This window comes from Cynocephalus volans, chromosome 3 (genome assembly GCF_027409185.1).
Source record: "Cynocephalus volans isolate mCynVol1 chromosome 3, mCynVol1.pri, whole genome shotgun sequence".
In the NCBI taxonomy this organism is placed as follows: domain Eukaryota; kingdom Metazoa; phylum Chordata; class Mammalia; order Dermoptera; family Cynocephalidae; genus Cynocephalus; species Cynocephalus volans.
The window spans coordinates 42,940,022-42,955,593 of record NC_084462.1 but is presented as its reverse complement, the minus strand read 5'-3'; the positions used below and the strand labels follow the sequence as shown (position 1 = coordinate 42,955,593).

At 47.3% G+C, this 15,572-nt stretch overlaps 1 protein-coding gene across 1 annotated transcript in view; it reads left to right on the top strand.

Moving 5' to 3' along the window:
* LRRK1 (leucine rich repeat kinase 1) overlaps positions 1 to 15,572 on the top strand; it is a 134,968-nt gene that overhangs the window by 88,288 nt on the left and 31,108 nt on the right. Inside the window, exons 13-20 of the mRNA XM_063090601.1 lie at positions 4,196 to 4,325; positions 4,981 to 5,093; positions 5,479 to 5,693; positions 7,682 to 7,846; positions 8,465 to 8,637; positions 8,910 to 9,030; positions 9,280 to 9,439; positions 10,631 to 10,907. Of these exons, the coding sequence (XP_062946671.1) occupies positions 4,196 to 4,325; positions 4,981 to 5,093; positions 5,479 to 5,693; positions 7,682 to 7,846; positions 8,465 to 8,637; positions 8,910 to 9,030; positions 9,280 to 9,439; positions 10,631 to 10,907 (1,354 nt within the window). The remainder of the gene's footprint in view (positions 1 to 4,195; positions 4,326 to 4,980; positions 5,094 to 5,478; positions 5,694 to 7,681; positions 7,847 to 8,464; positions 8,638 to 8,909; positions 9,031 to 9,279; positions 9,440 to 10,630; positions 10,908 to 15,572) is intronic.

The following is a 15,572-nucleotide window of genomic DNA, read 5'->3' as shown; positions in this document are numbered from 1 at the left end:
CTGGTTTCCTATTTGGGGTCCTGTGATACCAACAGTCACCCAGTGTGGATGGTCTACTGCAGGCTGAGGACTGCCCTGCAAGGTCACATATGTTAGAGTCTCTTTAAACCTCACAACATGAGGTGTCGACTATGGTTTGATGAGGAAACTGAGGCTTCCACGGGGTCGCAGCCAGCTTGGGCTTCTGTGACAAAGTACCACAGATGGGATGGCTTAGCCAACAGACATTTATTTCTCACAGTCTGGAGGCCAGAAGTCCGAGATCGGGATGCTGGCATGGTCAGGTTCTGATGAGGGCTCTCTTCCTGGTTTGCAGACAGCCGCCTTCTCACTGTTTGCTTACATGGCAGAGAGAGAAAAATTCTGGTCTCTTTTCCTCTTCTAATAAGGACGTTAATCCCATCACGAGGGCCACACCCTCATGACTGCATCTAAACCTAATTAGCACTCCAAATACAGTCACATCGGGAGTTAGGGCTTCAACATATGAATTTGGGGGGACACAATTCAGTCCATAGCACAGGCGTTTGCCCCGGTCATGTGGCTGCACAGGTTTCAGCCCAGGATCATGGGACTCCAGCCCTGGGGCCAGCAGACCAGTGCTGCTGAGTCCCTATTTACACTGTGACATCTTGCAAAGTCCATATCGGCCATGCTTGGCCCCACAGACTGAGGCTAGGCTGAGCTTGCAGAGGGGCTTGTGGCCTTCCCCTAAGCACATCAGGAACAGAACTCTTCCTATAGCATCTATACTGGTCATGCAGCAAAGCCAGCTCAGCATGGAATATATCTAGGGAAGAAGCTCTTCTTGTTTGCTTTCTCCTGTGAGGGACGGGGAAAGGTATAGACCTGTGCCTGGCATGAAACAACTAACCCTTTTTTTAAGTCTCAAAGCTAAGACTTCTAAAGCCAGCTACCTTCACAGAAATATCCCTCAGGATGCCACCCCGTGAAACAGGAACAAAGATTTAGTTCAGTTAAAATGTAATATAACTTTCTTCTTTGGCTTGAAAGGTCAGTGTTGGCAAGTACAGATGGTGTGAGGTGGGGATGAGAAATGCCACATGCAGGGGTGACCTAGCCTGTCCACCTGTTGCACTTTTTGATGAACTGGTGTGTGTGTGTGTATGTGTAATATGCATTTAGATTAGTCATGTATGTGTACATGTGTATATATGTGACTGAAATAATGCGATAACACATTATCAGTGGAGCAGATAAGAGAGTCCAAAAATAGACCTAAGTAAATATAGGAATATTTGACAAAGGTGGCATTTCAGTTTAGTGGAAAAAGAATGTTTTATTAGTTTAATAAATAGTATTGGTACAACTTCCTGTTCAGCTGGAAGGGGAAAAAACACAACGCTAGGTGTTCTGCTTTATATCAATTATAAAAATTTCCCTGTGGATGATGGGTTTAGGTGTAAAAGAAAAAGAAAATAACATTTAAAAGAATTTGGGACTGGAGAATGCCTTTAAAAGCTAGCTGGGAAATTCAGGAATCATTTAAAAAAAAAATCTTTGGCTTTGTAAAAGTTGAAAAGTTTTGTTCAGTAGAAGGCATCATAAACAAAGTCATAATGCAAACAGACTGAGAAGAAATATTTGCAACACAAATTGTTGCAACCCAGATTGGCTTAAGTTTCTAATACACAAAGAATGCTTACAAATTGATTTTTTAAAAAATAAAAGGCAAACCAATAGGCAAAAAACAGGCATGAGATGTGAACAGTTTGCAGAAAGGGAAGCCCAAGCGGCCAGGAAACTAATGGAAAGGTCCTTTACCATGGGCACTAATAGGGAAATATAATTGTGAATTTCATAACTGAACTTTTTTTAAACGAAGGGCCTTAGGACTTTAGAAATTGAATCCAGACAAAGGGATTTCACTGGGAAGGAAGGAGAGACAAACACCGCATTCTCACTGATGCCAGACGGGCTGATGGGCGGGGAAGAAGCTGGTGTGGATTTGGGTCATGCAGTGGGGTGGGCCTGGAGGCTCAACACAGACTGCAGGAGGTGGGCCTGTTCCTCAGTGGGACCACCCGCTGTCTCGTGAAACTGCCAGGGAGGAAGGTCAAAGGGACACAATGAAGGCACAGTAGGAACCCAACCCGAGCTGGTGTTCTAGGAATGGCTCTGCTGGTGGCCCGCAGGAACATGTCTGGGGAGCCAGGTGAGAGTCCACGCCCCTTGGGAGGTTCCCTGGCAGAGGTGGATGGTGGCTTTGGCAGATGACAAAGGCCTCTTGATTTTCCAAATTTCATCTAGAAAACTGGCCCAAACCTGAGTGGAAAGAAGGGGCCCCTTGAGAGCCCTGTCTCTCAGTAGGGCTCTTCCCTCGGGACTCTTGACCCTCGGGCGAGGAATTATCTATAAAAGACATCTTGTTTGCTGATGGATGGTAAAATTCCAAGTAGATTTACGCACATTCGAGTAGTCATATTTGTGCAGTGGCCTCGTCCAAAAATAATTTGGACGGCTGTTTTTTACGGTAAAATTCAGACCAGCAGAGTCATAAATAACTTAAGAATAAATAATTACAGTTCATGAATACCTCAAGCTACGTTCTCCCAGCCCAGTTTCCGTAGTTTTCGACCCGGGGCCGGGAGGTCTGTGACAGGTGTTGCGTCTGTGCTCAGTAGCAGCCCCTCATGCCATCCATCGTTACTTAAAGAGGCTTAATAAACACCACGGTGAAACTTGCAAGTTGGGAAGCACAGAGGCCAGGTGTTAGAACTGTTCTGGGGGAAGAAAGCCAGCCTTTCTCGTTACTGATGTTCTTTCATGAAAATGTGAGTTAGGGCAGTTTACCGCTGTCATCCCTCTTGGCTAAAGAGTATAAGAAACCTTTGAACATTCTCCTACAGATCAAGGTCTAGTACAAAGCCATCTTTAAAAGTCTGTTGCACCTTTATTTCCACAGGGGCCCCTGCAGTGAGTCCCATTCCCATGGCAGCTAGCTGGACTGATTTTCCAGGCCTTGGTTTTGGTATTTCATTATCATTTCTCCCAGAACGTTCTCTGAGGCCAGGTTACCCCATTAACATTGAGACGCAGCTATATGTGTGGAGAAAAGCCAGAGCTACTGGGGTACTTGTGATAAAGGCAACCGAACACGGTTTCAGCCAACAAAAGAAACCCATCTTCTCTGTTTTCCGGGTCTGGCAGGGAACCTGGTGAGAAGCTTTGTAGCAGTTGTTCTATCTTGAATTCCCTGAGCTCCAGGCATGCTGTCCTGCCCGCTTTCCCTGCCATAGGGGAAGGATAAAGGCACTGTAGAGAATCTGCTGGAATCCAAATCTCTGATTCCCATCAGTGCAAGTTTCCAAACTCTCAACCATAATACTTCTCAGCTCAAATGCTCAGGTGCCCATGGAAACAGCAGATTTGACATGATTTTAATGGTAATCTCATAATTTGCCTAATTGATGAAGTCACTTAAATACTGAAAAGTTGGCTGGTTTTTCAGAGAATGCCATCCGAGGAAGCATAAAAACTTAGCCCATAGTATTATTTTTTAGTTAAGTAGCTTTTTTTAATTGAAGAAGTAATACGTGTGTATTTTAAAAGAAAATTTTTAAACAGTACCAAAGGGTGTGGGATGAATATTCAGTCATTTGTAATTTCCTCCCCAGAGACAACTATGGAATGACATGTGTCTCTGGTAACAATTGTGTTTGTTTCTAACATACATAACCGATATATATACATATGTACTCATGTGTGCATGCATACGTATAACATACACACACATATGCATGGGGTGTGCACACGCGTGCATGCATGTCTGCAGATGTTTTCTGGCACACTAATAAGGCTTCTAGATATCTGGTACTGCACCTTGCCTTTTCAGTTTCCAAATAGCTCTTGAGTATCACTTCATACCATACATATAGACCTACCCCATGCTCTGTAATAGTCACATATGATTCCATTACTTATTGAACCAGCCCCCTGCAGATGGACAGGTAGTTTGTCTTCTGTCTTTGCTATTACAAATGGCTTGCTGCTGAGCATCTTCGTTCTTCCATCTTTACCACACATGCGTGCAAGGATGTCTGTAGAATTAGAATCACTAGGTCGATGAGATAAGCATTCTATTCTCTTGGGTTTGCCAGAATGCTGGGCCTCCATGCTGTGATGGTCCAGAATTATTTTAAAATAGACAGTCTGCTTTGCCATTTCTTTGCAGCGTGTGTGCTAGAATTTCCAACCTTCCTAAGTGAGTCTTTGGAAGTCCTTTGTCTGAACGACAACCACCTTGACGCAGTCCCTCCCTCGGTGTGCCTACTGAAGAACTTATCAGAGCTCTACTTGGGGAAGTAAGTACACAGTGGTAGCAGCCGCACTGGCCCTGCCAGCCCAGGGAGGCAGAACACCCTCCCCTGGACCACCAGAGGAGACAGGAGCCAGCAGAAAGAAGCCAGCTATTTACCAAGAAGCAGTGGTGGGATTTTTGGAACTGGGCTTGGTAAAGGAGGTGGGGAAGAGGGAGACGGGTAGAGAGGCAATGCTACATGTTTTGCTACTTTGCTTGGGTTCAAATAAGGAGAACCGCTCCATCATTCATTCTTTCATTTACTCAGCACCCACTGCACCCAGATACTGCCAGGGGTTTTAGGCAGTGTGCAAAACTTGACAAAAATATAAAATGTTGTATTAATATTAAACCTACATTTTCTTTTCAAGAAGAGGTAGTGATCATCTTTATGGTAGCATAATGAGTAGAAGAGACAGGAAAGTTGGGTGAGAGGAGCTAGTTCTAGGCCGTGGGGATCTGCAGAAGGCAGAACTGCCAGTTCTACCACAGATTCTCCAGGCAGAAATGTTTGGAAGTAGTGTTCAAATGGGACTCACGAAATCAGGGCCCCAGGTGTGGGCATGGTGTGCAGGCCACAGGTGGCACCTGCAGGCCTCCGAGGCTGATCAGAGTTGGGTGCTCTTGTGCTCTCTCATGGTGGCTGCGTGCGTCCTCAGCAACCCTGGCCTCCGAGAGCTGCCACTTGAGCTGGGGCAGCTGGGCAACCTCTGGCAGCTGGACACTGAAGACCTGAACATCAGCAACGTGCCTGCAGAGATCAGAAAGGAAGGTAGGGTTTCCGGAGCCCTGTCCCCTCAGTATCTCCTTCTTGGAAAGATGACTCAATCCACTTGTTAATTTGTGGGGGTGGAAGAACAGGTGACCTGCAGAGCCCAGCTCCAGCTTCAGGGTTTGGCAAGATACTGTACAACTGTCCCTAAAGAGATAGTTGTCAAGGGTCATTACATTGAGAATGACCATGTGGGAAAACTATCTATGACCTCCTAGGCAGAAAGGACGTTGTCCTTTTGTTCTTGACTTTGACACTTAACTGTTCCCAGTAGCACACATGGGAAGTGTTTCTGCCTGGCAGGATTTGTTTCCAGGAGATGTGGGCATGCTCCCATGTATGTGTTAGCAGCAGCGTCTACTCTCTCCTTCACCATGTCACACAGGCCCCAAAGCAATGTTGTCCTACCTACGCGCTCAGCTGCGGAAAGCCGAGAAGTGCAAGCTGATGAAGATGATCATCGTGGGTCCCCCGCGCCAGGGCAAGTCTACACTCCTGGAGATCTTACAGATGGGGAGGGCTCCCCAGGTCGTGCACTGCGAAGCCACCATCCGGACCACCAAGTGGGAGCTCCAGAGGCCAGCTGGCTCAAGAGCCAAGGTCAAGGATGGTCAGCGTGCAGAGTCCCCATGGGTGGGAGGGACCTTCCTTGGGCCCTTTTTTCTTCCTCCTCAGAGAGCCCAGGATTTTCCCAGCCTGGTGTCTGAGGCCCAGGGTGTTTGCAGAGGCCACTGGGTGCTGTTCCAAACCAGCTCCTACCAAGGGCAGCAAATCATTTGTTAACGAGACCTCGTTTATTTTCTGTTATAGTTAAGTTGAGGCTCTGACCCACTAGTTCTTAACCCTGGCTGCCCATTAGATTTCCTTGTGGAGCTTTCAAAGATAGCAGTGCCCAGGCCTCACCACTCCCTGGCCCCAAAGATTTAGATTCAAATGGTCTGGAGCAAGGCCCCCCACTGTCAGGACTGAGAACTAACTACTGCTGCAGGCAGGGAAGCACCCCTCCTGATACAGAAAGCACCCCTGGAATGGGGGCTCTGTCCTCCCAGGTAACTGCTTTCACTCCAAGTTCTGAAAAGTCCCATTTTTAAGCCCTATTTAAAATGAATCCTACACTGAACCTGTCAGTCATCCTGTTTTCTATTTAGTACCAGGCAAATTATAATGAAAAATTTCTTGCTCTTGAAACAGTGAAAAGAGCCTGTGGAGTATTGGTGGGCTCTCCATCCGTGGCATATACAAGGGTACTTCAAGAAGTTATGGAAAGATTCATATTATCTTTTAATTCTATTTTTTCATTAACCTTGGGAAGTACCCTTGTAGCTTGGGGCAGTTCGCTCCCTCTCTGAGCTCCAGTAATGAACCCACGCAGACAATGCCGTCCTTATCTACTGTATTTGTGTTTCTGCCGCCCTGTGTTACTCAGGGACCCAAGGTGCAGGAGGCTGTTGCACTGTGGAAAACCCAGGGGCCTGGCTCCAGAGGCTGTGTGATTTTCTCCATAGCCCCAAGCATGGTGCCAGCTAGAGATGGGGTTTGCTGCAGTCTTTTACACAGGGCCACTTTCGAAATCAGGGAAATCCAGTTGGAGAAATTAGCATGTGAGCTGAATGGATAGTCTGACATGGACTCAAAAGCTGGTCTCCAGGAACGGAGTCCTGTCTTTAGGGCCAGAGCAGTCAGATAATTAATAGAAGGCTCACCCCAGAACCTCCACCTCCCAGGAGCAAATCTAGCTAACTCGCGTCCCAGGGTTCCATAAAGCAACTGGATTCTTCTGCATTCTCTCCTGCTTTGCCTTCTTAACAGTTGCTCAATCTCATTTTGTTCCTTTTACTTTCTTTAGCAGAGGCCTGAGGAGTGAGTTAGTATTTCTATTTTTCCTGTCCTTGGGCCTCCCCTTCCTGCCATCATTAAGGTGCCCCGTCCTTTAGTTGAAAGACAACCGCCTGATCTTGTGAATGCCACACCCTGTAGCTGTGTGTGGCTGCTCTTCAGCCTGTTTAGAACAGCTGGCCGTTTTCATCTTTATACAAATCCAGGTCAGCAGGCTGTGTCTTGGAGGCCAAAATGCTGCATCGCGGAAATGACTCCTCTCTACAGAAAACTGCAGCCTTAGCTTGTGGGGCCAGACTCTTACCTCATGCGATGATAGAGAAACCACCGTTTACACAGCCTTTCCCGGCAGCCCAACAGCTAAGCTTTTGTTTGATTCCCACACCAGGGGAGTGTCCCATCATCCCTGGTGGGCGCTGCCCTCCGACTCACACAGCTGTCCCCTCTGTCTTGCCCTTGCAAAGACGGAGGTTAAGACTCGGTGTCAGCAGTGACGTCAGGGCGGGGGCTTCCTCCAGCGGAAGGTCTCCCAACCATCTGCAGAACCATCTGCTGAACCACCGCAGAACCAGGACAGTGCCTTCCAACGTCCATCCAGGGCCTGGCCCCAGCTCTGTTAGCAGTAGATAGAAGCCCACCTACGTGCTCCAGGGTCCCAAGTACAGCGTCCAGAGTAACCCGTTATCTCAATTTGATTTACCAAGCCCTTGGTCTCTAAATGCCTGCCTGTATCTCACTTGTTGCTCAAGTAGGTCGAGTCCGTGGAGTTCAATGTCTGGGACATCGGGGGCCCAGCCAGCATGGCCACAGTCAACCAGTGCTTCTTCACAGACAAGGCCCTATACATGGTGGTCTGGAACCTGGCACTGGGGGAGGAAGCTGTGGCCAACCTCCAGTTCTGGCTGCTCAACATCGAGGTGAGGAGGGACGCCAGCCCTTTGTTTCCCAGTTCTCAGAGCATCAGAGCATCACGGGGGTCTGGCCACTTCTCTGAAGTCACCCTTCCACTGAGAGCAAAACGAGTTATGTTAGGGAGAAGTGCTTGGCATCTTGAGCAGCTTCCACGGGGGGCCTCAGACTCAGGGTCCTGCCCATCTTTCATGGGGAAGTACTTAAAGTCCTCTTCCGCCCGAGGGTCCGTGGTGATCTTGCCATTTTCTTGCTTGTCTTAGATTTCAGAACCCCCACCCTTGGTTTCCTCCCAGGATAAAGGTGTTGCTGGCCTGGCTGCAGGGCCCTGCTTAGGGAGCTGATGTGATGTGTAAAAGGCCAGAAAGCCCCACACCACTGACCGAACTCAGCATACCCTGAGAAGGAAGTCGTGGGGCGCCTCAGACACCCCTCAATGCATAGCAGGCCCTCAGGGCTCACCAAGAGCAAGGGGTTCAGGCACTGCCTGGGGTGACTGGCTGCAGGACAGTGGCTGTGCAGGGCCATGGGATCCGGGGTGAGAACTCCTGCACGGCTGGAGGGCCGTTTCCCATCCCTTGTTCAATAAACAGAGACGGGGCTCAGCCATGGGTCCTCTGCTGCAGGCCAAGGCCCCAAATGCTGTGGTGCTGGTGGTGGGAACGCACCTGGACTTAATCGAAGCCAAGTTCCGAGTGGAGAGGATCGCGACGCTGCGCGCCTATGTGCTGGCACTCTGCCGTTCGCCCTCAGGGTCCCGAGCCACAGGCTTCCCCGACATCACTTTCAAACATTTGCAGTAAGTGTCTTGGGGATTCATGTGGTACCTCTGTGCCTCGTTTTTCTCCTCTGTAAAATGGGCATGTTGGGAAGACAGACTAGAGCAACGATTGTGGGGTGCTCAGCACAGTGCTTTGACAAGATAAGGCTTGTAAACTTCTTGTGTCTTCTTAATTGAGCTCTCTAGATGTGCCAGTGTTCAGGACAAACCCCTTGGCAAAACAGACACTATAAGGCTTCCTCAGAGAGGGGCAGTGAGATGATTAATCTCAGATCTTTTTGCACATACAGTGAGATTTCTTGTAAGAGCCTGGAAGGCCTGGAAGGGCTGCGGCAACTGATTTTCCACGTCACGTGCAACATGAAGGACGTGGGCAGCACCATCGGCTGCCAGCGACTTGCGGGGAGGCTGGTGGGTACCTCACTCATCCAGTGAAACCTAGAGGGACCTGCCTTTCATTGCTGGGGACCCTCAGCCCCTCTGTCTTTACTGTCAAACACGGGTCTGTGCTGTGAAACTCAGTGGTTGCACATGGGGAAAGGGTAGGCATGGCGTACAGTGAGCAGAACGTTCCACCTCCTCAGGCCTCAGTACCGTGGGCACGGGGCTGGGGCTCGGGCTGCCAGAGCTGGTGGGCTCATCTCAGGACCTGTCCCCCAGATCCCCAGGAGCTACCTGAGCCTGCAGGAGGCTGTGCTGGCAGAGCAGCAGCGCCGCAGCCTGGGTGATGACGTGCAGTACCTGACCGACAGGCAGCTGGAGCAGCTGGTGGAGCAGACCCCCAGCAATGACATCAAAGACTATGAGGACCTGCAGTCCGGTGGGCCAGGAAGGGGGGACAGCGGGCCTGGATGGGCATGCCATGGGGACCCAGAGAGTCTGGGCAGAAGGACTGGGGCACTGTGAGAATCGGAACCTTTTGCACTTGATAACTGTAGCCTGAGTCCCAGCACAACAGGGTAATAGATTCTGAATGGGAGAACCAAAAACTCTGCCTGTGTTTCTGCCTTTCTCCCTCCTCCCCTCCATCCCCTCTCTCTCTGGAGAGAAAGAACACAGAGGGCGACTCCGCACCAACATTGTGCTGGCACAGAGGACACGCAGAGGAGCAGGGTGGACCGACTCCTACCCTCCAGGGCACATTGTGCAGTGGGGGGGACAGGAAAACAGCCACAATCCATGCTCATTATCCGCGGCAATTATGTTCTTTTAAGTTGCCGTGGCCACTGAATTAACGACTTCTGAGCTGTTGCTCCTGGAGAAACACAGGGTGAGGTTCCTGCGAGCCCACAGGCACATTTTCATCAACCGATCAGCACATAGCCTTGTTTTACATGCTTCTGCTTAAAGACACCTGATTTAATGTACATCATTGCTTCACTAACATTGAACTCACCACGAACAGCACTATCGCTCATGCCTCAACCAAGCTCACCCAGCACACGTGTTTTCTCCCTAAGGCACATCGCAGCCATCCCGCACTTAGGAACATTGGCAGCACTTCAGCACTGTGCTTGAAGTCCAACATAAACGGGGAAATCCTCCACAAAAGGCACAAAAATCCAAAAAGCATGGCACTAAATAGGCCTCAGAAGAACACGTGTTTCCAGTGGACTTCTCTTTGTCCAGCGTCAGCTGGAAAGATGCCTGTAGGCAACTCCAATTGCTTGCTTCTCTGCAGGTCTTCACATAACTACAAAAGCACCTCAAGCATTGATTTGGGGGTTGCTAATACATTTTAGCAAGCAAGTGATTTGGAAAGATGGAATCCATGAATAATGAGGATCAACCTTGGTTACCCAGTTGGCTGTCAGCTCAGCACACTGGCGAGATAGTTGCCACCAGAGGACCTGTGATCAGGCTGCCCACCTGGTCTACAGGCCCAGCATGTTAGGAGTGTTGGTTTCTTCCCAGGAGGAATCTGTGACACCCAGCCCCTGTTGGGAATAGGGTCTTCCCTGAGTTTCATTTGCTCTTTGTCTAACATTCTTCTTCCGCCTTCCCTGGGCAGCCATCAGCTTCCTCATAGAAACTGGCACCCTGCTGCACTTCCCGGACACCAGCCACGGCCTGAGGAACCTCTACTTCCTCGACCCCATTTGGTTGTCAGAGTGTCTGCAGAGGATCTTTAGTATTAAGGGCTCCCGGTCGGTGGCCAAGAATGGAGTGATCCGGGCGGAGGACCTCAGGATGCTGCTGGCGGGGAGAGGCTTCACGCAGCAGACAGAAGAGCAGTACTTCCAGTTCCTGGCCAAGTTCGAGATCGCCCTGCCCGTCGCTAATGACAGGTGAGGCACGGGCTGGGCTGTGCAGGTTGCACCCTGGGGGAAGGAGTAGGGGTCTGGAGCCACTGATGGTTTGAACAAAATTTCCAAGGGTCTTTGTTGCCTCTGCCAACCCCCTGGGACTGGCCAGCACCTGGTGAGATGACCTGCCTTGCTGGCCTGGGGCAGCAGGACAGGGCACAACCGGGCCCCTGCTGGCCACTCCCTCCTGTGCCACGGGCTTCTCTTTTCAGGAAGTTGATAGAAATCCATTTATTGAAAAAATGTAGGAAAATATGCAAGGATGGCATTAAAAATCATTTGGGGGGTCACTTTTAGGGGGCTTGATTGTGTGGTTATTTGGTGAATGAACACAGAGTAAGTGACAAGGACGTGCATGCTAATTAGATAGCCCAGCTTCAAAATGCCGTCTACCATGATTAGATCGTGGAGCAACATTGTCACCTACGGCAAGAGTGTAGATCTGGGAGGGTCTGTGTGGGGCAGCCCTTTGTTAAATAAAGAGACATCCTGTTCAGTGGCTACTCATTGCCTCTTTCTGTGGACATTTCCTGGGTCTGTGACATGCCCGGTCTCCCCCACCCTAAACCACAAACAAAATAAGCCTCCCTCCTCCTTTTCCTCCTTCCCTTCCTTCCCAGCAGCTGCTACTCCTCACCTGCCACCCTCTGACCAACTTCTCACGACTGTCTTCACTGTCCTCTGCTGAAACTGCCCCAAGAACTCAACTCCTTGGCTCCGGGCAACTTTCTTGACACAGTGACCCGCCACCCTCCCCTCCGCCTCCCACGTCCTCCTCAGCAGCACCCCTCCTCTGCACTTTGCCCGAGCCATTGAGTCAGCTGTCCTGGTGCTCCGTACCCTGAAGGAAGAACCCCCAGATTTCCAGCAGGGACCACCCTCCAGAGCCTCGTGACTGAACTTCCAAATTGCTCCCACCCGGAAGGCCTGCTTGGCTCTCAGCGCAGCACATCCAAGACCCCTTGCCTTCCGTCCTTGCTTCGGTTCCTCAGGGTACCTCCCACACTGCCCTGCTCTGCGAGTGGTGCTGCCAGGCTGGCGATTCCTCCCCGTACCCCTGACACCCACTCCTCACCCCACCGCTCCACTCCCTGGCCCCGGCACCCCCCAGTTAAACAACTCTGTTGACCGGCCCTCTCATCACTGTGCACACAAACCTGCTTCTGCTTTTTAATTGAGGCAAAGTTCACTTACAGTGAGACACGCAGATGGCTCGTGTCCAAAACCATGAATTTTGACAGACGCATACAACTGCGTAATCCACACCTGCAGCAAGATATAGAACATTCCTGTCACCCCAACAGTTCCCCGCACTGTCCTCCAGCCATTTCCCATCCTTCCTGGTCACCGCAGCTCTGATGTCTGTCACCAGGGCCTGGTCCTTGCTGGTCTCGCACTGAGTCACGCATCGTGGCCTGTGACTGGCTTCTCTGCCTGGTATCACGTACGTGAGGTTCGCCCAGGCTCTTGTGTGTATCCGGAGTTTGTTCTTTTTGTTGCTGAGTAGTATTCCGTTGTACGCCTTTACCACAAATTGTTTATCTGTTCACATGTTAATGGACATTTGGGTTGTTTCCAGACTTTGGCTGTTATGAATAAAGCTGTTGCGTATAGTCTGAAGTCTTTTGTAGACATATGTTTTCATTTCTCTTGAGTAAATATTAGTATTGGCATTGCTGAGTCATAGAGTGGATGAAAGTTTCATTTTATAAGAGACTGCTAGTCGCTCCATTTCCTCTCCAACATCTGCCAGTTGTTGGTCTTTCTAATTTCACTGCTCTCGTGGAGGTGGATTGCATGTCATTGTGGTTTTACTTCGTATTTTCTTTATGGCTCAAGAGGTTGAGCACCTTGCATGGACTTATTGGCCATTGGTGTGTCTTCTGTGAAGTGTCTGTTCAAGTTTTATGCCTGTTTTACACTTAGAATGTTTGACTTTTCATTACTTATTTGTAGTTCTTTGTATCTTCCAGATACAGTTCTTTCTCAGATATATGATTTGGAACTATTTTCTCCCAATCTGTGACTTGCTTTTTTTTTTTTTTTACATATATTAATGAAATCTAGCTTATTTTTTTCTTTTGTAATTATTGCTCTTGTGTCTTCTCTAAAAAATATTTGCTTGTACCAAGATCTTGAAGATCTTCTTAGATTTTTCTTCTAGAAACCTTATAGTTCACTTTTACTCCTAGGCCTGTAATCCATGCCAAATTCATTTTTGTGTACAGTGTGAAGTAATGGTCAAGGACCAGTTTTTTCTATATGTTTATCCAGTTGTTCTAGAACCATTTGTTGAAAACACTTTTCTTTCCTACACTGAACTACCTTGACTCCTCCACCAAAAATCAATCATGCAAGTTTATTTTAGGACAGTGTTTTGTTCCACTAGTCTATGTACCTATCCTTACGCCACTACCAAACTATACTGATTATTGTAGTTCTAGAGTAAGACTTGAAATCAGGTAGTGTAAACCCCTCTATATTAGTTTTCTGTGGCTACTGTAACAGATCAACATGAACTTGGTGACTTAAAATGACATACATTTATTCTTACAGTTCTGGAGGCCAGAAGTGCAAAATCAGTGTCACTGGTCCAAAATCAAGGTATCAGCAGGACTGTAGTCCCTCTGGAGGGTTTAGGGAAGAATCCGTTTCCTTATCTTTTCCAGCTTCTAGAGCTGCATTCCTTAGCTCATGGCCCTTTCTTCTGCCTTCAAAGCCAGCAGTATTGCATCTAGCTCCATGGTCATGTTGCCTTCTTCTTCTGTGTCAAATCTCCCTCTGCCCCCTGTCTTTTAAGGACACTCATGATTGCATGTAGAGCCCACCCAGATAATCCAGGGTAATCTCCCCATCTCATAGTCCTTAATTCAGTCACAACTACAAAGTCTCTTTTGCCATATAAGGTAATAATCACAGTTCTAGGGACTAAGACCTGGATGTCTTGGGGCCATTATTCAGCCCCTCATGCCCTCCAAGTTTATTCTCCTATTTCAATATTATTTTTGACTATTCTAGATCCCTTGCATTTCCATCTAAATTTTAGAAACAGCTTGTCTGTTTCTACCAAAACAAACAAACAAAAAAAACACTTGGGATTTTTTTGAGATAACATCAAATCTATAGATCAAAGAGAACTGATGTCTTAACAATATTGCATCATCCAATATGTACATTTATATCTCTCCATTAATTTAGGTCCTTAAAAAATTTCTCTCAAAAATGTTGTTTTCAATGTTTGTATTTTGTGCCTCTGTTGTTAAATTTATTTATACACAATTTATGTTATTTGCTATGGTAAATGATATATCTTCTAATTTGATTTTCAATAGTTTGTTAATGGCATACAGAAATACAATTGACTTTTTTTATATTTACTTTTTATCCAGAAACCTTGCTAGATCCATCTGTTAGCTCTAGTAAATTTTTGTAGATTTTTTTTATTCTAACTGGGTTTTTTCTGCATCTTTTTATTAGCAGCTTATCTGGGTATTTATATTAAAAATTAGTCCCTTGCTAACAGCACATTATTCAATCTAACAATCTCTGCTTTTTAATAGCAATATTTAGTTTATTTACATTTAATGTAGTTAATTATATAATTGGATTTGAACCTACTATTTTGCTTTTTGTTTTGTATTTATAACATTTATTTTTGTTATTTTGTTCTTTCTTTCCTGCCTTCTTTTGAGTTAATCAAAATTTTAAAAAAATATTTTCACTCTCTCTATTGGCTTTTTAGTTATTCTTCTTGGTATTTTGTTTTAGTGATTACTCTAGGGATTATATTATGCATCCTTAATTTATTACAACCTACTTACAATTAATATTATATCACTTTACATAAAATGTGAAAACTTTAGCACAATATAATTCCATTACCCTTCTCACCACCCTCTGTATCCTTGTCATCTCTCCTTCTTCTACATGTGAGCCCCACAATGCAGTGTTTTCATTTTTGCTTTAAACAATTAACCAATAATATTTTAAGAAATTAAGAAAAAATATATATATTGACCATTTCTGGTGCTCTTCATTCCTTGCTACAGATCCATGATTCCATCTGGTATCATCTCCCTTCAGCCTGAACATTTTTGTGTAGCATTTCTTAAAGTCTAGGTCTGATGGCAATAAATTCTTTTTCAGACAAAATTTTTGATTATTTGAAAATGCTTTGATTTTACTCTCATTTTTGGTGGATATTTTCCCTGGATATAATTCTTGGTCAAGTTTGTCATTCCATTGTCTTCTTGCCAGACAGGGGTCTTCCTCAGTCTTCCTCACCCTTGAACCCTCCCTTAAGGACCCTTCTGACCCCGAGCCCCCTCCTCTCTCCTGGACTGAATTGCCCAACCCCCCTGCTCTGCTCAGTCCGGGGACTTCTGAGAAACCTCCTACCCCTTTGAGAGCTCTCCCACCATCCTCCTGTAGCTTTTACTGCCTTTAGACTTCTCCACTTGTTACTTTTTATCCCTCTGTCTACATGTTCAGGTGTGCTGTCAGCCCTTGAAAATCAGAGTACTTGAAAATGCCTACCTGGCTCTGTCCTGTGCTCTGGCCCCAGCATTTGGCCTGTGGAGGGCAGAGGAGAGGCAGTGAGACCCCCTAGTCTGATTGGCAGGGTGTTCTGACCAGGAATCAGTGCAG